At 44.8% G+C, this 24,975-nt stretch overlaps 1 protein-coding gene across 1 annotated transcript in view; it reads right to left on the bottom strand.

The window, feature by feature from the left end:
* KCNAB3 (potassium voltage-gated channel subfamily A regulatory beta subunit 3) overlaps positions 1-24,975 on the bottom strand; it is a 119,202-nt gene that overhangs the window by 18,665 nt on the left and 75,562 nt on the right. The window contains exons 7-8 of the mRNA XM_075346707.1: positions 24,176-24,219; positions 13,509-13,595 (exon numbers count right to left, since the gene is read on the bottom strand). Coding sequence (XP_075202822.1) covers positions 13,509-13,595; positions 24,176-24,219 — 131 coding nt within the window. The remainder of the gene's footprint in view (positions 1-13,508; positions 13,596-24,175; positions 24,220-24,975) is intronic.

Raw genomic sequence — 24,975 nt, 5'->3', positions numbered from 1 at the left:
TACGGGAACAGAGACTTATACCGCTACTTGCAGATCCATGTACAGTACAAATACTCCAAACAGCGGCACGGAGGAACTGAAGCAGATGGTGGCGGATTTACAGAAGCAGGTGCTGCAGCTCACATTAGACCGACAGGCGGATAGGCAAGTGAGACAGCAACCTAGCTGGCCTATGGGAAAGTGCTGGACATGTGGTGACCCCCGTCACAGAGCAAACCGTTGCCCCCAGAACTCCTTCCAACCCGACCCGCAGCCGTTCCATCGAATGGACTCTCAAACACCCCAGCAAGCGGAGTTTCACTCGAAACAGCGGATGGAGCCCCAGGCCTATTCACTAGAACCGCCAAGCCGTGCCTCTCAACAGCGGGCACCTTTAAACTAGACACCCCGGCTGAAGAGGCTCACTCGACCGGGAAGGCCAAAGAGAAAAGGAGCCAACAAAGGAGCCAGCTTGCATCAAACAGCCCTACACTGAAAGTAATGCTAGAGGGGGTTGCCGTGCAAGGACTAATGGATACTGGATCCCAGGTGTCCACCATCTCAGAGCAGTTTTACAAGAAATATCTACAACCACAGGCTGCTTATGACCTGAATACCATCATCAAGATCAAGGCGGCCAATAATCTACCCAATCCAGTAACGGGAGTAGCTTGGATGAGCACCGAAATGTGTGGACAGGACCTCGGGAAGAGGGGGATAATCGTGGTCAAATAAGGCTTCGGTTCGGAAATGCCCATGATTATTGGGATGAACATCCTGAAAGACCTGGACCTGGTATTGTTTACCAAGCGGGGACCCAAGTACTGGCAGGAAGTTACCACACACGGGGCCACCCGCCGAGCATTCCGAAGAGTGGTTCGGGCCTGCAGCCTACAGCAAATGGCAGAGGAACAATGGCCCATAGCCACTATCACCGTGCCTCGCCACACTAGGATTACCTTACCGGCTGAAAAGGAGACAATTATCTTGCTACCCCTTATCACCACAAGACCGCTTGAAGACATGGAGGTACTGATTGAGCCGCAAACCCCGAGGGAGGGAAAACTGAACCCATTAGTCGCTCGCACTCTGGCTGTCGTGAGGAGGGGAAGGATCCCTGTCCGTCTGAGCAATACGGCTAGTGTAGGCATCGACCTAGAAGCGGGGACACAGCTCGCCAGAGTCTATGCCCTACCTACAGAGGTGAATCCCAGGGGCCCCCTCCAGTTTGCCCTATCGGCAGAGGGAGACTGGACAGTGACTGTCTCCGCCATGGCCACTGCCACAGATGACACTGAAGCTGGAAAGGAGCTGCTAGAGAAGTGTCAGCTGGATACATCCCAATACTCTAAACAGGAGGTGTCCCAGGTGGAAAAACTACTGCAGGAACACCAGGCGTCCTTTGCCCGGCATGACACCGACTTTGGATGCACCACCAGTATCCAACATGAGATCCCTACAGGTAACGCTTCTCCTATCCGCGAGAGATATCGGCAGATACCACCCCAGCAATACCAAGAAGTGAAAAACCTCCTGAACTCCATGCTCCATGCCGGAGTGGTACGAGAGAGCCAGAGCCCCTGGGCTGCACCGGTGGTAATAGTTAAAAAGAAAGATGGATCCCTGAGGTTCTGTGTGGACTACTGCCACCTGAATGCTTGCACCATCCGGGACTCATACCCTTTGCCGAGGATCGAAGAATTCCTGACAGCTCTGAAGGAAGCCAAGTACTTTTCCTCCCAGGATCTGGCCAGCGGCTATTGGCAGGTACCCATGAGCGAAAAGGACAGAGAAAAGACCGCTTTCATCCTACCCATGGGTCTGTACGAGTTTGACAGGATGCTCTTCGGCCTGAACAACGCGCCGGGAACTTTCCAGAGACTGATGGAGCGCTGCTTGGGAGACTTCAATTTCGACTTCACCCTCATCTACCTTGATGACATTGTGGTCTATTCAGCCACGTTCGAAGAACATCTACAGAAGCTGGGCCGCGTGTTCCGGAGGCTAAGGGAACATGGCTTGAAGTTGAAACCCATCAAGTGCCGTCTTCTACAGCAGGAGATCGATTACCTGGGCCACAGGATCTCGGCCGCAGGTGTACAACCATCGCCGGAGAAAATAGCCGCTGTACGGGACTGGCCACAGCCCACAACTGTCAAGGAGGTCAGGGCTTTCCTGGGACTGGCAGACTACTACCGCCGGTTCGTCAAGAACTTCGCCCGGCTTGCCGCACCACTGCACGACCTGCTTTGAGGAACCACCAACAGTCCCAGGGGACGACTCATCAATTGGGCATCTACCCAAGAAGAGTCCTTCCAAGCTCTAAAGGGTGCCTTGACGTCGTCCCCCATCCTGGCATATGCAGATTACACCCTGCCCTTTCAATTACATACTGACGCCAGCCTTCAGGGTCTGGGGGCAGTACTCTCACAGGTACAAGAAGGCAAGGAACGTGTTGTAGCCTATGCCAGTAGGTCCCTACATGAAGGTGAAAAGAATCCCACCAATTACAGTTCATTCCGGCTGGAGCTGTTGGCCTTGATGTGGGCAATGACTGAGAAATTTGCCGGATATCTGACGGGGACAGAAGTACTAATCCTGATGGATAACAACCCTTTGGCCCACTTAGAAAATGCGAAACTTGGGGCTATGGAGCAGCGATGGATGGCTCGGCTCTCCAAGTTTAACTACAAGATTAAATATAGAGCTGGGGCTGAAAATCAGAATGCGGACAGCCTGTCCAGAAGGACATCCCCCTCGCCCACTAAGGACCGGGACGAGGAGCTGGAAGGAGACGAGATGCCTGACTTCGCAAGACTAGCCCGGCAGATGATGGATTGTCGCCAGTATGCTGTGAATGAGGCTGGCACTCCAGTAGTGTCCCCATTGTCCCCACAGGAATGGTGCAGAATCCAGGACCGGAATGTTGAATGCGCCCTACTCAAACAATGGGTGAAGCAGCAGCAGAAGCCGTCCTTTGACACGCGATCACGACTGTCCACCAGTACCCTGACCCTGCTCAGCCAATGGTATCATCTGATTCTGAGAGAAGGAGTGCTATACCGGAGGATCTTCCTATCCCACATGCTGGAGGAGTGCCTACAGGTTGTAGTGCCGGCCCAAATGGCCCGTGAGATGGTGGGAGAAGCACACAAGAGGAACAGCCACTTTGGGATAGACAAGACCTTCCGGTGGATCCAACAGTCCATCTACTGTCCGGGACTCCGCAAGCTGGTTGAAGATGTCTGCCAAGCCTGTCCCACCTGTGAGCTTTACAAGTCCGCTGAGCAGCGTGCTCCTGTCCAAACAGTTGAGACTTCCCGCCCCTTGAGCTGTTGATGGTGGACTACCTGTCGATTGGGACGGCGAGTGGTGGCTACCAATACTGTCTGGTTATGGTAGACCATTTCACAAAATTCGCAGTTGCTGTTGCTACCAAAGATCAGACTGCCGAGTCAGCTGCGCGGGCCATCTGTCGACAGTTCATCCAGGTCTATGGGTGTCCGGAGAGGTTGCACTCTGATCAGGGGGCTTTTTTGAAGGTCAAATTATCGAGGAGCTGCATCGGATGTATGGGATCCAGAAGTCCAGAACCACCCCTTACCACCCACAGGGGAATGGTGCTTGTGAGCGCTTTAACCGGACTCTACTCCAGTTGATCCGCACCTTAGCCGATGACAAGAAAGACCAATGACCCCAATTCCTCCCAGATCTAGTGTGGGCCTACAACAATCAAGTCCACTCCGTGACGGGCTTTACCCCACACACCCTTCTCTTTGGCCACCCAGGAAAAGGGGTCCATGACCTAAACCTGACCAGTCCTGAAAAAGATACCAGCGGTACCTATCCATCCTGGCTACACACTCACCGTCAGAAGATGGAAACTGTATTCCGACTGGTAGGCCAACAAATCCGGGGCCAGAGACATGCTGACCCGCTCCCCGTACAGGAAGAACCCTTAGAAGTAGGACAGCTAGTTCGTATTAATAAGCCTCAAGGAAAACTCCGAGCTAAGTGGGAAGCTGAAGTCTACTGGGTAGCTGAGCGCCCCTACCCCGATGGTCATGTGTACAGAGTCCGGGGCGAAGATAGCGGCAACTCTCGCACCTTGCATCGGAATATGTTGCGCCCCTGCTGATCCCAGCCTGACCCCCTGACCACAGTACCCAGTGAGAATGACACTGCTGACATGACTGACACCATTGATATTACTCAGCATAGTGACCTTGTTGACTCCGGGACTGATTACCCGCCTGCTCAGACTGGCTCTCCCTCTAGGGAACTGACAGAGGTAGAGAGTGTAACCGGTGATAGAGTGGAGGGAAACCAACCTCTGCGGCGTACTACCTGCACCACTGCCGGGGTTCCTCCTGGACAGTCTTATAGGGATCAGTATGTATAGTCTGCTTCTCAGCCTCCCCCTGCCACAGCCTCAGTCCTCACTGCCTTAGAACCTGTGAATGTTGACAGGGACTGCCAACATTTCAGTGGGGGGATATGTAACGAGGCGAGCAGCTCTGACTGTTTTGTGATTAAAATGGACATGAAGACTGACATTACACAGGATGGTGCTGCCACCTTGAGGACAAGTGCTGAAACTGCTCGAGGGTGGACGCTGTAAAATCTGATCCCCTCCCTCAGGCACTTGTTGTACAGGAAGTAAAAGTGCGGGAAAAGGACACTGAGCTATTGGAGTTGGACCTGAGCAGACCTGCCTCGGACTGCCCTCATCGCTGAAGTGTGAGGGATTGCCAGAACTGCTGCAGACGGGATACTGGACTCAAGGGACCTCCGGACAGTCTCCTTCCTCCGTACCAAGAGACTGTAATCTAGTCCTCTGTTGAGCGGGCTGAAGATCTTCCCACTTCTCTCCCTTAGAGTCGCCGCCGTTTACCCGGAGTCCAGGCCTGCTACGTGGGAGCCCTCCCTCCTTGTGTTTTGGACTGGTAATATAACCTATAGGGCAAGTCAGGGACAGGATTCTTGTTTATCATTGCTGTTTTTTTTGTGTTCTGTGCCGCGCGTCTGAAGTGAAAGACCCGGATAGCAAACCCTGGTTATGTGTGCTGCTAAGCCAGCTGCGTGTGTCATTGAGATGTTTACCAGTAAAGAAATTTCCCCTTACATAAAATCCGAGCGTGGGGATTTTGTTGGCGCAGATTATGGGAACTCAGCTGCGGCCTTACCCGAGGTCACTTCACAGGGACACACGAGCACTAAGTGTATATACAGAAACGCATGAGCATCAAGTGTATATACAGGGACACACGAGCACCAAGTGTATATACAGAAACGCATGAGCATCAAGTGTATATACAGAGAGACATGAGCACCAAGTGTATATACAGACATACAGACACACAAGAGCGTCAGGTGTATAGAGAGAGACACACGAGCGCCAAATGTATATACAGAGACACACGAGTGCTAGGTGTATATATAGAAATACACGAGCACCAAGTGTATATACAGAGATGCATGAGCGCTGAGTATATATACAAAGATGCATGAGCGCCAAGTATATATACAGAGATGCACCAGCACCAAGTGTATATACAGAGACACACGAGTACCGAGTATATATACAGAGACACTCGAGTGCCAAGTGTATACACAGAGATACATGAGCGCCAAGTGCATATGTAACGCCCTGGCAAAACCAGGTAGTCACAAAAGAGTTAATCCTCCTTGTTACCTCCAGAGACCCACACTTAAGGTACCGTCACACTAAGCAACATCGCTAGCAACATCGCTGCTGAGGCACAACTTGCTAGCGATGTTGCTGTGTGTGACATCCAGCAACAATCTGGCCCCTGCTGTGAGGTCGCTGGTTGTTGCTGAATGTCCTGGACCATTTTTTAGTTGTTGCTCTCCCGCTGTGAAGCCCACATCGCTGTCTGTGACAGCGAGAGAGCAACAACTGAATGTGCAGTGAGCAGGAGCCGGCTTCTGCGGACGCTGGTAACCAATGTAAATATCGGGTAACCAAGAAGCCCTGTCCTTGGTTACCCAATATTTACCTTCGTTACCAGCGTCCTCCGCTCTCAGCTGTCAGTGCCGGCTCCCTGCTCCCTGCACACGTAGCCAGAGTACACATCGGGTAATTAACCCGCTGTGTACTGTGGCTTGGAGTGCAGGGAACAGGGAGCCGGCACTGGCAGTGTGAGAGCAGCGGACGCTGGTAATGAAGGTAAATATTGGGTAACCAAGGGAAGGGCTTCTTGGTTACCCGATGTTTACCGTGGTTATCAGCGTCCGCAGAAGCCGGCTCCCTGCTGCCTGCACACGTAGTAGAGTACACATAGGGTAATTAACCCGATGTGTACTGTGGCTAGGTGTGCAGGGAGCCAGCGCTAAGCGGTGTGCGCTGGTAACCAAGGTAAATATCGGGTTGGTTACCCGATATTTACCTTAGTTACCAAGCGCAGCATGCTTCCACGTGTAGCGACGCTCCAGCGATCCCTGCCAGGTCAGGTTGCTGGTGGGATCGCTGGAGCGTCGCTAAGTGTGACATCTCACCAGCGACCTCCTAGCAACTTACGAACGATCCCTATCAGGTTGTATCGTTGTTGGGTTATTGCTGGTAAGTTGTTTAGTGTGACTGGGCCTTAAGGCATAACACACAGCCATGAAACCCTAGCCACCCCCTCATGATAATAGGGACACACCAGTGGGCGGAATCAGGCGGATGAGAACGCCCACCTAGGGGTCCTGAGGTGTCAGGGGCGGGAACACGACAGTTTGAGTTGAGGGTTAAGTACGGACAGCAGAACAGTCTGAGTCGGAGAGAGTTGAGAGTTGAAGCTGACAGTAGTGAGTGGAAGTCAAGTGCAGACTGTGCAGTGTAGTCAGGAGTAGGGGCCCTTGGACTACTCGGCTAGGTGGCAGACGGTGAACAGGGCCACAGGCGATGGAGATCCGGTCGCAGAAGACCTAAAGTGGACCGGGGCAGGGTTGTAGCCCGCCGGTGCCGACAGCGGGAATCCGGTCCGGAGGCCGTGCACAGTCGGGGTGCCTGGACCCTAGGACGAGGACGGTTGCAAGCCCCCTCATTAATTAACCAGCCGGGGACAAGGTTCCAGACTCTGTCCCATTAACTGCCCAGATAGAGCGAAACGGAAGCTCAACACAGGGGATAGGGTGTCCGTCAGAACCCACTAAAATCCCAAGGGTCAGCTTTCGCGGGCCACAGCTCCCAACACAAACAGAACCAGGAGTGGACTTCTCCGTTCCAAGTGAAGTCATCCAAAAAGGAAAGAAAAACACAAAGTGCAGGAGGAAGGGAATGCACCCTCCTAAGGCAGCCGGCCACTGGCAACTTGGTTTACTACTGGACTTGTGTGAAGTTACTGAACTGTGAGTATACCATTGTCCCCCGGTCCAGCGCGGCGTGCCACCTCCAGCAGCCATCACGCCCATGTTCCGACACAGGGCCCCGGGAATACACCTCCCCTACACGTGGAGGGGATCCCATCTAGCTGCCCTGCTCCATGAACCCCAGGCGCTCCATCACCAGGCAGCGGCGGTGTCACCATCCCCCACCGCAACACACGAGTGGCACACAGACACAACAACTCCCTTGTAAATACCCCCCTTTCCGACGGTTGTGAGGACGGGCGGCAGTGCGAGCCCGGTTCCCGTCACCACTCGAGCCGCAGCAGCGAACCCGGATCCGAGCAGGCCCCCGAGAGAAGCGGCAGCGGCCCCCGCCCGCAACAACTCGAACCTGGCATCACGAACAGGATTCCTACCCCATCAGGAGATGATGTGCGCTTTGCTTCAAATTCCGTCAACTCTTTGAAAATTTTTGACTGCCGCCATCTTGCCCGCAATCTTTAGTGCCAAAACAACAGCACCATCTTCTTCTTCCCCGAAAAAGGCGCGAATTTGAAGCCCCGCCCCCTGGGAACGTGAGCGGAAGCCGGTGACTTCCAAGACAGGAAGCGAAAAGGACAGTGGGTCCCGCGAGACTGCTGTCGAAAAACCAGGGGGAGGACAGGAAGAGCGGCATGTGATCCGAGAGGATAAAGGGCAGGGACACCAGGACTTTGCAAAATCCCGTTCCTGGACACAAGGGCGACAGGATGTCTCAGCGGTCTGGCAATCAGCGTGTGGAGGGTCCCGTTCTCGGGACTGCCGACTGGATTGAAGAGCAGACGGAGAAGAATCCAGGCCTAGGCACATTTCATCCTGACGAGGTGGACAACCGAAATGAAGGGCCTGGTTGCAGCTGTCCGGGCGCGCGAGATGGAGATGGCCTCGGAGGAGCAGGTAAGCAGTGACCCACGCCCCTATGTTCCCCAGGAACCGGCCGTCCCGGCTGAGGGGTCCGGCCTGCCCCCGTCTGCCACGTTGCCTCCCTCGCCACCTGTGTCCGCGGCCAGTGCCCCGATCGGCCCGCTACCCTACGCAACGGCAACGGAACCCGTCTTGTCTAAAGAGGAGCACCCGGCAACGGCGACCTCGGGCCTCGCCTGCACCACCGATCCGGCACCCGTCTCGGCCCCGAGACAGGCCGCAACCCTGATGACATCCTGTCCGGCCCCGAGCCAGGCGGCGAACCCGCAGACGTCTTCCCCGGCACCGGCAGTCCGCCCGGCCGCAACAGAGATGACGACGGCTCCGGCAGTCCGCCTGGCCGCAACAGAGATGACGACGGCTCCAGAAGTCTGCCCGGCCGCAACAGGGGCGGAACCCGACCAATAGCCTGTCTGGGCCGCGGTGCTGGCCGCTCTTAAATACCCAGTCCCGGCTGTGGAACAGCAGGAATATACCTGCAGAGAGGAGGAGCAGGCCACTGAGCGATGGGGCCTACAGCAGAGAGAGTCCGGTCGTCGACGGCGCCGAGGGCATCCGTGTGGGCCTGGCTCCCGAGCAGGAGGCAGAGCTCGGAACCCTTGCCTCCTATTGGGAGCGGCAGCAACGGCATCTGCACCAGGAAATTGCTGCTCGAGAACAGCGCAAGGCTGAGGTGCTGGCCCGCACCTACAAAGAGAAAGACCACCTTCGGCAGGCTACTTTCCAGGTCCGGGGCCCGACCTACAGAGGACAAGTCCGTTACCTGCCGGTGGACTGTCTAGTAACTCCTACAGCAGGTCACGTAGTCCCTCATATTGTCACAGCTCTTAATTCCTAATTAATTCATAATTCACTCTCCACTACAGAGAGGAGAAGAGTTGTATTTGAAATCAATAAGATAAAATGCTTTTGTCTACAGTCTGCTGACATCTGTCAAGGATTATCGACCCACTGACGTCACTGAATGTGCAGCTGAAAATTGACAATCATAAAACCAGCCCAACCAATGATACCGTAAAACCATGGGGATTTTTTTGTAGAAATAAACCACTAAATATCAAAATAGAATTAAAGTGAAATGGATATTAACTCTATATTGGGAAGATTTTTCACCGCACGGCAAGGGGGATAATCCAGCTTCACAGGTTTGCGTTCTTCTTTAGTAAATTAAGAATTAGTGAGATACAAAGCCAGCGTCTGCAGTAAATTGCATCCACGCGTTTTGGATGTCATAGGATCCTTATGATTCAGCTTGCAAAATATAAGCAGTGTGTAATAAACATATTGTTAAGATTCGCCTCTGCTAGCCAGTTCAAGCAGTCGTCACGATACAATGTAATTCGCATGCTTGCGGTCACATGATGACCACTTGAACTGGCTAGAAGAGCTGAATGCTAACAGTGTATATATTACACACTATTATTAGTATTTGTCAGGCTGGAATCCTTGGTAACAGCTTACCCTGGAGTGGAAAACACCCTTAATAAATGTATAACAATAATATAATATACTGTGAGCGTATACTATACTTTCAATTAAGGGTTCAAAAATTAAATATATATTTTAGTAAGGTCTGAATACCTTCCGGAAAGACGTACTGTATGTTTCTCATTGAAATAAATGATAAACTTTGGTATAAAATTTGTATTCATAACACTCAGGTCATGCATGGAAGCTGCTACATGGTCATATTGCCCTCTCCTTGGGTACTTTTAGGAGCAGACAGAAGACAAGGTTCTGTTCACTCCTTCATTTTTAGTTACAAGAGGATTGCCGGTTGCTTTGTACAATATATATCAATGATGCTAGACAAACTTATTGAATTTTAATTGGTGCCATCAAGTTTTCCATTTTGGTGGCAGAAGGTATTAAGTAGACTTTTGAGGGGTTTAGAAGAACGTTTGAAAAGTTTAACATGTACTGTATGCCTCCAGTGTAGACAATATAGGCTCTTGGCTCGAGCTACAAGAAGGGGATCCACTGCAACCTCCTCCTTTCACATTGCACCTAAAGCCTCGCATACACATTAGATGACTGTCGGAAAAACAATGATTCAGCCAGTCATTCAGCCGGCAGCCATCTCTCCCATAGACAGCAGAGATACACAAAACGCCCGCCTGCGTTCTCTATGAAAGAGCCATTGCCGCTTATGTTTGATGATGGCTTATCATCAAGAAGAGCCAAGCGATCGCCAGTCAAAATTGGACAATCCCGAGCAATATCTTCCCCAACAGTCATTAACCCAGGGGCCCCATACACAAATAATGGCAAGTTCAGCGAACGAATGTAGACTTATGTTGACTAATTTGTACGGTGGCTATGTATAACTGATATCTTGATAAATTCTCCATCATATACAGGACTAGGGAGAATATAATTCTTAAATGATATACGGAGTAGATACAGAAATATAGACACAGCAGTAAGTTGATCTTTGATTATTGTCCTTCAGTCATCCTTTTTGACATGTATGTTATAGAGTGCGTAAATGGATTTTCAGTTTTCTCCACCGGTGAGATATGTCACACTGATGTACATAGCGATAACGCGATTCAATAATTCATTCATTGGTATACAGGAAGATGGGCCATGGTTGGCAACCCTATGTGTATCCAAAAGAATTGCTTTCCTCTCCATTTTCAAAAAGGAGCATGTAAAAATGGAAATCATTTTTTTTTTAGCAGCCTTCAGCTCTATCTCAAGCCATGGAGACTTGATGGATGAAAGCTCTGTAGGAAGATCAATCTTTATTAGCCTAGAAAGGTCCACAAAGATCTTCTCCACCTAGATGTCATGTCTCCACCGGAGTCGACTTCTGCTTCAGTCACCCGACGCCGCCGCGTCACCACTGTGGGTGGCGCTGGGTACGGGGGAGCAGTCAGTTGCTCTGCTGGACGCAGGCTACGCTCATCTATTAGGCTGGGTTTCACTAGGATCTGCAGTACCACTGGTTGACTGTGGTGGTGTATGCCTTCCGGCTGAGCAGCTACCTTTCAGCTGGGACCAAAGGGAAGGCACCACACTCCTCTTATGCTTTTTCCCTTTTGTTGGCTGATGCCAGATATAGTCTTGTAAATCCCTGCTAGTCTCTGGTGCCTTGCTGTTTGTTTGTACTCCCATATATTGACCTTAGCTTGATACCTGACCACTCTCCCGCCTGATGATTTTGGTCCCTGTTCGACCTTCTGGATTTGACCTTGCCTGGTTACTGTTCTTCTCAGGACCACAATCTTCCATGGGCAGTGATCACCTGGGCCCTGTCATAATTCCAAATCCCTGTATACGGGTTAAAGGGTTGTGGGGTCCAGGTGCCTGCTTTGTGGGCAGTTGCCTCCATTCACCTGTTTCACCAATCCTGAGTCCGTGGCTCCAGGTAGGCATCACACTAGATAAGTCGACCTGTGTTTTCTCCACCTCGGTCCATCAAGGTCTTCTCCGCCTAGATAGATCCACCAGGGTCGTCTCTGCCGTTTTCTTGATACTATCAAACCATCGGGTTGCTGCTCTTCTTCTTCATCTTGTTCCTTCTATTCTTCCGACTATGATGTCCTTTTCCAGTGATTGCTCTGCTGAACTTAAGTGAATAGGCATACACTGGCCATCCACAATTAGGTATCCAACAAATAACCACTAGAGATAAGCTCATTCTTGGATACCACTTGACATACCCGATGCAGTGTTTGATTCTTCTATTTAAGGAGCTGGTCAGTGCATAAAATTTTAAGAAAATGATCATAAGAAATAACTTTCCTCATACTTTCAGATGGCGTGTGACTTCAATAATTTGTGTGACCTTAAAGAAATTATCCACTACTTATAGATTGGTGGCCGATCCTTAGGATAGGTCATCACTGTCTGATCAGCTAGGGTCCAACATCCCGCACCCCCGCTGATCAGCTGTTCTCGCTGCCGGTGGCTACAGCAGGCAGACGGAAATGCTCAACTCCAGAGCTGCCCCGTCAATTGATAGCGGCTGTGGCTGGATATTGTACATCGGCGGAAGTGTGAGGTGTCAGATGCCAGTCGATCAGACTATCAATAAGTGAGGCCATCAATGTGGACAACCTCTTTAAAGTTCTATCCAAAAAGTGGATTCTTTGTGGATATACTGTAGCAACTGTTGGGTGTGGGACAATGCTAAAATGGCTTATTTCCTTCAGAAGCTTCAGTCTTGAAAACTGATTACTGACAACTGCAAAGAATGTAAAGAAGGACATTATGAGAAGGAAGGAAGGAAGGCAGAAAGAGAGGGAAGGAGGGAGGGTAGGAAGGAAGAAGGGAAGAAAAAGGAAGGAAGGAGGGAAGAAGGGAAGGAGGGAAGAAAAAGGAAGGAAGGGGGGAAGAAAAAGGAAGGAAGGAGGGAAGAAGAAGGAAGGAAGGAGGGAAGAAAAAGTAAGGAAGGAGAGAAGAAAAAGGAAGGAGGGAAGGAGGAAAGAAGGGAAGGAGGGAAGAAAAAGGAAGGAGGGAAGAAAAAGGAAGGAGGGAAGGAGAAGAAAGGAAGGAGGGAAGAAAAAGGAAGGAAGGAAGGAGGGAAGAAAAAGGAGGGAAGGAAGGAAGGAGGGAAGAAAGGAAGGAAGGAGGGAAGGAAGGAAAGAAGGAGGGAAGGAAGGAGGGAAGGAAGGAGGGAAGGAAGGAAGGAGGGAAGGAAGGAAGGTGGGAAGGAAGGAAGGAAGAAAGGAGGGAAGGAAGGAGGGAAGGAAGGAAGGAGGGAAGGAAGAAAGGAAGAAAGGAGGGAAGGAAGGAGGGAAGGAAGGAGGGAGGGAAGGAGGGAGGGAGAGAAGGAGTGAAGGAAGGAAGGAGAGAGGGAAGGAAGAAGGGAATTAAGGAGGAAAGGAAAGAAGGAGAGAAGGAAGGAAGGAGGGAAAGAGGCAAAGAAGGAGGGAGGAAAGGAAGTAGGGAAGAAAGGAGGATAGGAAGGAGGCTAGGAACTGAATATTCATGATCTTTCCAGTTCTTCAGCTCAGTGCCTTATAATGCTCACATCATATGCGGGACATTTCACAAATTATACTATTGGTACTTGGCTTGTTTAGCTCATTACTTTTAAACTATTCAAAAATTACCAACATGATGATTACCACACGGGTTTTCTGTCTACATATACCTGGATAAGCCACTGATCTGCAAGTTATCCTCAATATAATTGGATAGAAACATCAAAAATGTACTATAACACAGAAGGAGGCATCGTAAACAAGAAAAAGGAGGAGGCAGAAGAAAGATGAATGTACCTTCCATTGGGCTATTGGCATCCATACGGTTTGCAAATACAATATCGACATATTCCAGCTGCAGCCGTTCCAGAGAGCCCCGGAGACCTGGTGGGCAGGAGAGATCAATTAAAAATGCTCAGAAGGTCGAGACAGAAAAGAGCAATATGAAACGACGAAATGAGCAGCAGCGTTAATAGAACAGTTTTCATTAAACGTCTCTCAATTATAGATTTCGTCAGTCAATGAGATTAGAGCTATGAAGAGTAAATCCCAGAAGGATAACCTCCCACTCTCATGCCTAACTGAGACGTCAGGCATTGGAGGGAGGTCAAGATGGGAATCCCAAAGACACCTAAGAAGCCAATTAGCTCCTATCCTCTCTCAATCATTTGTGTCCTCCAAAATCTAATGTCCTTTGTACATCTTAGTTTGAAAAGTAGATCACAAAAGTGAGTACACCCCTCACATTTTTGTAAATATATCTTTTCATGGGACAACACTGAAAATCTGACCCTTTGATACAATGTGCAGTGTCAGTGCGCAGCTTGTATAACAGTGTAAATTTGGTGCTCTCCTAATAACTCAGCACACAGCCATTAATGTCTAAATCGCTAGCAACAAACGTGAGTTCACCCCTAAGTGAAAATGGCAAAACTGTGCCCAATTAACAATTTTTCTTCCCGGTGTCATGTGACTCATTAGTGTTACAAGGTGTCAGGTGTGAATGGGGGAAAGGGGTGTTACATTTGGTGTTTTCGCTCACACACTCTCTCATACTGGTCACTGGAAGATCAACATGGCACCTTATGTTAAATAACTCTTTGAGAAGCTGAAAAATTTAATTGTTGGTGTACATTAAGATGGCCAAGACCATACAGCGGTTTAACAAGACTGGTTCCACTCAGAACCGGCCTCGCCATCATCGACCAAAGAATCACATGACCAGCGTCATATCCAGAGATTGACTTTTCAAAATAGACGTATGAGTGCTCCCAGCATTGCTGCTGAGGTTACAGGGGTGGAGAGTCCACCTTTCAGTGCTCAGACCATACGCCGCACACTGCAGAGCTCACAGGGTTGGGAGATCCGCCTGTCAGTGCTCAGACCATACGCAGCACACTGCAAAGGTTACAGGGGTGGGGAGGTCCGCCTCTTCAGTACTCAGACAGCTGCATGGCTGTTGTCCCATAAGGAAGCCTTTTCTAAAGATGATGTACAAGAAAGCCTGCAAACAGTTGGCTGAAGACAAGTTACTGAGGACATGGATTACTGGAGCCGTCCTGAGGTCTGATGAGACTAAGATAAACTTTTTGGGTTCAAATGGTATCAAGCGTGTGTGGCAACAACTAGGTGAGGAGGACAAATACAAGTGTGTCCTGCCTACAGTCAGGTATGGTGGTGAAGTGTCATGGTTTGGGGCTGCCTAAGCGCTGACGGCTGTGGAAGTTACAGATCATTGATGGAACCATGAATGCCAACATGTACTGTGAAATACTGAAGCAGTGAGCGGGATATTTAAACTAGCGCTTTTCTTTTGTTCCCTGCTGATTATTTTCAGTTGCACTTTTAGTGGTTTGGTTGGAAGATTCTAGGATAAAGGTTTTTGGGTTAATCTCTGGCTCTGGTTTTGGTACTCATTGATCATTTTGCCCCTACCATACTGTTTATATAGTTACATAGTTACTTAGGTTGAAAAATGACCTAGGTCCATCTAGTTGAACCTTCTTCCACCAGTTCTACATTTTGTCCCTAAGTCACTTATAACCAACAATGTTGTGTGTACTGAGGAAATCATCCAGCCCTGATATAAAAGCTGTTATAGTATCTGCCATTACTACCTCTTGTGGTCGCATTCCACAGTCTGACTGCTCTAACTGTAAAGAACCCTTTCCTATTTAACTGCCGGAATCGCTTTTCTTCCACTCGCAGTGTATGCCCCCTGGTCCTTAGTATTGTCTTTGGAAGAAATAAGTCATGTGCCAGGTACTCCCTTACCTTTTTTATTTGTTAGGTATTATGCGGGTGTCACACGGTACGATATATCGGGCGATATGTCGTCGGGGTCACGTCGGTAGTGACGCACATCCGGCATCATCTGATATATCGTAGCGTGTGACAGTGGTGAACGAGCAGAAATACTCACCTTCTCGCTCAACTAATTGCCCATGACGCACAAACGATGGGGGCGGGTACGATGGCTCGTGCAATCACACGATAGATTGTGCCGTGTGAAGCCCGCATTACTCTGCTCTTATCTCTATTGGTACTGATTGGTTTGAACCATCTGTGGACAGTATGCCCAGCCACCCCGCTTTTAGGCACCTGGGTAGGGCTCTACAAAAGTCCACCTCCTTCGGATGTAATTGACACCCAACACCATGGTTCATATAAATGTTTGAGGAAAAGCTAGAGAGGTGTATATGTTATTGTAAAAACCTGGTCCCGGGTGTCTATGGGACCAGGTACAGAATCTGTATTGGAGATCAAAATCTTCAATCTTTTGCCCCCATTGATATGTAGAAGAAGTATATCAATAAAAACAAAGTTTGGAAGCCCAAAATCAAGATTCAAAAGTTCACTGGCAAGCCATTGCTTTGGAGATTGGTCATGGACCCATCTTGGATTTCCACAAATGTTGTATTTTGCCAAATCTCATTTAGATGTCAATATGTAGTGATGGGCGAGCAGTACAATGCTCGGTACTCAATGATGAGTGAACGCTATGATGCTGGAGTGCTTGTTACTTGAGCCAAGCAGGTCAGACACTTGGACGAGCTCAATTTGAGTAACGAGTATAATGGAAGTCAATGATAGGTCAGTTTGGCTCTTCATCCACACACAACCAGTCGTATACAGAACTTATGTTTTTTTAGGGCACGCTACATCCAAAAACATTTTACCCGCAGTGAGATGTATTCAGAGACTACAAGTGGCTCTCCCTGTGGTGACAGCTCCCATCATTCAGTTATGTGAACCTGTGCTTAGCATTCGATGTTTCACAAACAATACACCCGAGCACCCGCAAAACTTGGCTGAGTACCAGGCAGAGACAAGCACGCTCACCCTTTACTAGTTACCACCTATAACCCAAAAATGAGAGTTGTTTGGTTCAATTGCTGTAGACTTGTATTACATGATCGGCTATACATCCATGTAATACAACATTTCACAGGAAGGTGAATTGTTAACCAGTTGGGGCATATTGTCATGTGGTGTTTAGCTCCAGAATTATTAGGTGTCATGGCGGCGTTGGGTTCTGTTCACACTGCAGAGCCTGACGCCTGATGTCTCCTAGTTGTTCAGCCAGAGCTGGGCATCGGCTGTTTTTTGTGCTCTGTTAGGCTATGTGCACACGCTGCGTTTTTTTGACGCTGCGTTTTTGTGCGTTTTTGGCCGCTAAAAATGCACAAAAACGCACCCGCGGCAAAAAAACGCGGCAAACAACGCATGCGTTTTTACCGCGATTTGATGCGTTTTTGGCTGCATTTTGCTGCGTTTTTGATCTCTGCGGTTTTCTGCGTTTTTCCAATGCATTGCATGGGGGGGAAAACGTAGAAAAACGCAGGAAAGAATTGACATGTCCATTTTTTTTTTAAGCTCAAAAACGCAGCTTAAAAAAAAAGTTGTGTGCGGACAGCAAAAATGAAAACTCATAGACTCAGTCCTTACTCAGTCCTACAGAAGTTAATTCCTGCTGACTGGGGGAACTCTGCAAGAGCTCAGGTTGCCAATTGCCAGTCAGTCATCTACTTTTTATATAAGATCCTGGATCTCACTACTCAGTGCCGATTATAGCTTCAACTTCTGTGATACCGGTCTCATTGGTGAACCTGCTGATGGTGATCTTTGTTGCTATATTGAGTGGTGTGAATGTTCCCCTGTTGTGAGTTACTTCATTCCCTTTTTTTTTATTCCCCTGCACACATATGGTCTCCCCTGTGTGTTTTGAGTGCAGTGTGTACGAGTTTTCATTTTCCCTTGTCTGTGTCGTTTTGTGTTTGGGTTTTCTGACTTATCCCAAGGGTAAAGAAGAGGGGTAATAAGATCAGGCCCCGATTAGGAGTTAGGGCCACGTTGGGGGCTTGGACCTGGTTACCATCAAGCATACCTCAAAGGTAAAGGACAGCGCAGGGTCTCAAGTCTGAGGCCCAACCTAGGGGCCCCTAACCTGTCACTACATATTCCCATGATACTTATCCTTGGAAACATGAGCTGTTTTCCAGGAGTGAGGAACAGGAACAAGGGTTCAACATTTTAAGAGATGTTGTCTTATAATTAAGCAACCCCTCTACAATGATGTCCCGGATTTTGTCATCCAGGTAGGTTTGTTTCACTGTCTAGGTCAGTAGAGACAGATGCGCTGACTTTCATTGAATCCAATAGGGTTTACATTTGATTTACAGTAGATTCCATATGTCCTTCCCATCACACATCAGAGAAACACCGTCTTCTCGTCAGTCGGGGAGGAGCCTTCTCCTGAGTTATCTCCGGAGGTAAGCACATTTTTATGAGCTGCTAAGAGGAGAGGGGGAAGTGAATTGATAATTGCACACATTCATGGCTCATAAAATTGGTTGTCACCATTCCAGCAGATTCAGCCATTGTCCTCCTAAGCCAACTGAATATATTACAATGCGTCTTTACTGTGCCAGAATGAACTTTCCACACGCTTAGGGTTCATATTTCTCTGGGGGCAACGAAGGTGCGCCGTGCCAATCACTTCACTATCAGTATCCAGGAGAAACTCATTACTAAGCTCTGCCAGCAACATGCTCTCCCTCCTGTATGATCATCACAGGGTTAAACAGGAAAGTCAAGAAACTTTACCATAAGGGTATGTGCCCACATATAGTATTGGGTGTACAAATTTCTCCACTATGCTCCATCTCTTCACAGAAAAATGCAACTGTACAAAACTGCATTTTTACCACTTTTTTATGTGGTTTTTATGCAATTTTGGTGCAGATTTTTCCCATAAATTAGTAAATGTGAAATCTATCCCTTCAGTACAAGAATATAACTACTATACTACTGCCTCCTATGTACTAGAATATAACTACTATAATACTGCCCCCTATGTACAAGAATATAACTACTATAATACTGCTCCTATGTACAAGAATATAACTACTATTATACTGCTCCTATATACAAGAATATAACTACTATAATACTGTCCCCTATGTACAAGAATATAACTACTATAATACTGCCCCCATGTACAAGAATATAACTACTATAATACTGCCCCTTATGTACAAGAATATAACTACTATAATACTGCCCCTATGTACAAGAATATAACTACTATAATACTGCCCCCTATGTACAAGAATATAACTACTATAATACTGCCCCTATGTACAAGAATATAACTACTATAATACTGCCCCCTATGTACAAGCATATAACTACTATAATACTGCCCCCTATGTACAAGAATATAACTACTATAATACTGCCCCTATGTACAAGAATATAACTACTATAATACTGCCCCTTATGTACAAGAATATAACTACTATAATACTGCCCCTATGTACAAGAATATAACTACTATAATACTGCCCCCTATGTACAAGCATATAACTACTATAATACTGCCCCTTATGTACAAGAATATAACTACTATAATACTGCCCCCATGTACAAGAATATAACTACTATAATACTGCCCCTTATGTACAAGAATATAACTACTATAATACTGCCCCTATGTACAAGAATATAACTACTATAATACTGCCCCCTATGTACAAGCATATAACTACTATAATACTGCCCCTATGTACAAGAATATAACTACTATAATACTGCCCCTATGTACAAGAATATAACTACTATAATACTGCCCCCTATGTACAAGAATATAACTACTATAATACTGCCCCTATGTACAAGAATATAACTACTATAATACTGCCCCCTATGTACAAGAATATAACTACTATAATACTGCCCCCATGTACAAGAATATAACTACTATAATACTGCCCCTATGTACAAGAATATAACTACTATAATACTGCCCCTATGTACAACAATATAACTACTATAATACTGTTCCCTATGTACAAGAATATAACTACTATAATACTGCTCCTATGTACAAGAATATAACTACTATAATACTGCCTCCTATGTACTAGAATATAACTACTTTAATACTGCCCCTATGTACAAGAATATAACTACTATAATACTGCCCCTATGTACAAGAATATAACTACTATAATACTGCTCCTATGTACAAGAATATAACTACTATAATACTGCTCCTATGTACAAGAATATAACTATTATAATACTGCCCCCTATGTACAAGAATATAACTACTATAATACTGCTCCTATGTACAAGAATATAACTACTATTATACTGCTCCTATGTACAAGAATATAACTACTATAATACTGCTCCTATGTACAAGAATATAACTACTATAATACTGCCCCTATGTACAAGAATATAACTACTATAATACTGCCCCTATATACAAGAATATAACTACTACAATACTGCCCCTATGTGCAAGAATATAACTACTATAATACTGCCCGTATATACAAGAATATAACTACTACAATACTGCCCCTATGTACAAGAACATAACTACTATAATACTGCCCCTATGTACAAGAATATAACTACTATAATACTGCCCCCTATGTACAAGAATATAACTACTATAATACTGCCCCTATGTACAAGAATATAACTACTATAATACTGCCCCTATGTACAAGAATATAACTACTATAATACTGCCCCCTATGTACAAGAATATAACTACTATAATACTGTCCCCCATGTACAAGAATATAACTACTATAATACTGCCCCTATATACAAGAATATAACTACTATAATACTGCCCCTATATACAAGAATATAACTACTATAATACTGCCCCCTATATACAAGAATATAACTACTATAATACTGCCCCTATGTACAAGAATATAACTACTATAATACTGCTCCTATGTACAAGAATATAACTACTATAATACTACCCCTATGTACAAGAATATAACTACTATAATACTGCCCCTATGTACAAGAATATAACTACTATAATACTGGTCCTATGTACAAGAATATAACTACTATAATACTGCTCCTATGTACAAGAATATAACTACTATAATACTGCCCCTATGTACAAGAATATAACTACTATAATACTGCCCCTATATACAAGAATATAACTACTACAATACTGCCCCTATGTGCAAGAATATAACTACTATAATACTGCCCGTATATACAAGAATATAACTACTACAATACTGCCCCTATGTACAAGAACATAACTACTATAATACTGCCCCTATGTACAAGAATATAACTACTATAATACTGCCCCCTATGTACAAGAATATAACTACTATAATACTGCCCCTATGTACAAGAATATAACTACTACAATACTGCCCCTATGTGCAAGAATATAACTACTATAATACTGCCCGTATATACAAGAATATAACTACTACAATACTGCCCCTATGTACAAGAACATAACTACTATAATACTGCCCCTATGTACAAGAATATAACTACTATAATACTGCCCCCTATGTACAAGAATATAACTACTATAATACTGCCCCTATGTACAAGAATATAACTACTATAATACTGCCCCTATGTACAAGAATATAACTACTATAATACTGCCCCCTATGTACAAGAATATAACTACTATAATACTGTCCCCCATGTACAAGAATATAACTACTATAATACTGCCCCTATATACAAGAATATAACTACTATAATACTGCCCCTATATACAAGAATATAACTACTATAATACTGCCCCCTATATACAAGAATATAACTACTATAATACTGCCCCTATGTACAAGAATATAACTACTATAATACTGCCCCTATGTACAAGAATATAACTACTATAATACTGCTCCTATGTACAAGAATATAATTACTATAATACTGCTCCTATGTACAAGAATATAACTAATACAATACTGCCCCCTATGTACAAGAATATAACTACTATAATACTGCCCCCTATGTACAAGAATATACCTACTATGATACTGCCCCTATGTACAGGAATATAACTACTATAATACTGCCCCTATGTACAAGAATATAACTACTATAATACTGCCCCCTATGTACAAGAATATAACTACTATAATACTGCCCCCTATGTACAAGAATATACCTACTATAATACTGTCCCTATATACAAGTATATAACTACTATAATACTGCCCCTATGTACAAGTATATAACTACTATAATACTGCCCCTATGTACAAGAATATAACTACTATAATACTGCCCCTATGTACAAGAATATAACTACTATAATACTGCTCCTATGTACAAGAATGTAACTACTATAATACTGCCCCCTATGTACAAGAATATAACTACTATAATACTGCCCCTATGTACAAGAATATAACTACTATAATACTGCCCCTATGTACAGGAATATAACTACTATAATACTGCCCCTATATACAGGAATATAACTACTATAATACTGCCCCTATGTACAAGAATATAACTACTATAATACTGCTCCTATGTACAAGAATGTAACTACTATAATACTGCCCCCTATGTACAAGAATATAACTACTATAATACTGCCCCTATGTACAAGAATATAACTACTATAATACTGCCCCTATGTACAAGAATATAACTACTATAATACTGCTCCTATGTACAAGAATGTAACTACTATAATACTGCCCCCTATGTACAAGAATATAACTACTATAATACTGCCCCTATGTACAAGAATATAACTACTATAATACTGCCCCTATGTTCAGGAATATAACTACTATAATACTGCCCCTATGTACAGGAATATAACTACTATAATACTGCCCCTATGTACAAGAATATAACTGCTATAATACTGCCCCTATGTACAAGAATGTAACTACTATAATACTGCCCCTATGTACAAGAATATAACTACTATAATACTGCCCCTATGTACAGGAATATAACTACTATAATACTGCCCCTATGTACAAGAATATAACTACTATAATACTGCCCCTATGTACAGGAATATAACTACTATAATACTGCTCCTATGTACAAGTATATAACTACTATAATACTGCCCCTATGTACAAGAATATAACTGCTATAATACTGCCCCCTATGTACAAGAATATAACTACTATAATACTGCCCCTATGTACAAGAATATAACTACTATAATACTGACCCCATGGACAAGAATATAACTGCTATAATACTGCTCCTATGTACAAGAATGTAACTACTATAATACTGCCCCTATGTACAAGAATATAACTACTATAATACTGCCCCTATGTACAGGAATATAACTACTATAATACTGCCCCTATGTACAAGAATATAACTACTATAATACTGCCCCTATGTACAGGAATATAACTACTATAATACTGCTCCTATGTACAAGTATATAACTACTATAATACTGCCCCTATGTACAAGAATATAACTGCTATAATACTGCCCCCTATGTACAAGAATATAACTACTATAATACTGCCCCTATGTACAAGAATATAACTACTATAATACTGCCCCTATGTACAAGAATATAACTGCTATAATACTGCCCCTATGTACAAGAATGTAACTACTATAATACTGCCCCTATGTACAAGAATATAACTACTATAATACTGCCCCTATGTACAGGAATATAACTACTATAATACTGCCCCTATGTACAAGAATATAACTACTATAATACTGCCCCTATGTACAGGAATATAACTACTATAATACTGCTCCTATGTACAAGTATATAACTACTATAATACTGCCCCTATGTACAAGAATATAACTGCTATAATACTGCCCCCTATGTACAAGAATATAACTACTATAATACTGCCCCTATGTACAAGAATATAACTACTATAATACTGCCCCTATGTACAAGAATATAACTGCTATAATACTGCCCCCTATGTACAAGAATATAACTACTATAATACTGCCCCTATGTACAAGAATATAACTACTATAATACTGCCCCTATGTACAAGAATATAACTACTATAATACTGCCCCTATGTGCAAGAATATAACTACTATAATACTGCTCCTATGTACAAGAATATAACTACTATTATACTGCTCCTATGTACAAGTATATAACTACTATAATACTGCCCCTATGTACAAGAATATAACTACTATAATACTGCCCCCTATGTACAAGAATATAACTACTATAATACTGTCCCTATATACAAGAATATAACTACTATAATACTGCCCTCTATGTACAAGAATATAACTACTATAATACTGTCCCTATATACAAGAATATAACTACTATAATACTGCCCCCTATATACAAGAATATAACTACTATAATACTGCTCCTATGTACAAGAATATAACTACTATAATACTGCCCCCTATATACAAGAATATAACTACTATTATACTGCTCCTATGTACAAGTATATAACTACTATAATACTGCCCCTATGTACAAGAATATAACTACTATAATACTGCCCCCTATGTACAAGAATATAACTACTATAATACTGTCCCTATATACAAGAATATAACTACTATAATACTGCCCCCTATGTACAAGAATATAACTACTATAATACTGCACCCTTTGTAGAGTATATATAGATGAGATGCTGGATAATCACCTTCGATTATATGTTTCCGTGATAAACCCCTCTCAGTTTCTGCTCTGTAGAGAAAGGTTGAAAGAAAAATAGATTAAAATAATATTATTCTCATAAGATAAAGTATATTAATGTTTACTGTAGTGTAATATACTGTATATTTGCAGATGTGTAGACTGATTGGAATCTTAAAGCAAATGCATCATCTATACTATTTTTACACTTAAATTCACATGATGAAGGCAGGTGGCCATATTCCACTAACTGCTATTTCCAGATAGAGAGGTCATTTGGATATTAGAGAGGAGCTTAGTGACTGACTTCTATAAGAGAATATCTATATTACCTATTCAAAGTACATTGAGTGGGAAGGAGGTGAGCTGTGACATTGCCTATTGTGAATGGTGGATCCTGTGTTATCTACTGTATATAGAGGTGTTATTAGTCATTGTACAGGAGGAGAAGGTGAGCTGTGACATCACCTATTGTGAATGGTTGATACTGTGTTAGCTACTGCATATAGAGGTCTTAGTAGTCCTTGCACAGGAGGAGAAGGTGAGCTGTGACATCACCTATTGGTTATGGTGGATCCTGCCTTATGTACCATACATAGAGGTGTTATCAGTCATTCTACAGTAGGGGGAGGAGGTGAGCTGTGACATCAGCTATTGTGAATGGTGGATCTTGCGTTATCCACTGTATACAGAGCTGTTGTCTGTGATTGTACAGGAGGAGGAGGTGATTGGTGACATCACCTATTGTGAATGGTGGATTGTTATGATTCAGGGACCGAGGGGGGATCAAAAAATGCGGAAACTCAA

Source organism: Anomaloglossus baeobatrachus, chromosome 4 (genome assembly GCF_048569485.1).
Source record: "Anomaloglossus baeobatrachus isolate aAnoBae1 chromosome 4, aAnoBae1.hap1, whole genome shotgun sequence".
Classification (NCBI taxonomy): domain Eukaryota; kingdom Metazoa; phylum Chordata; class Amphibia; order Anura; family Aromobatidae; genus Anomaloglossus; species Anomaloglossus baeobatrachus.
Note: the sequence above shows the minus strand (reverse complement) of the source record. Positions and strands in the feature narration are given on the sequence as shown.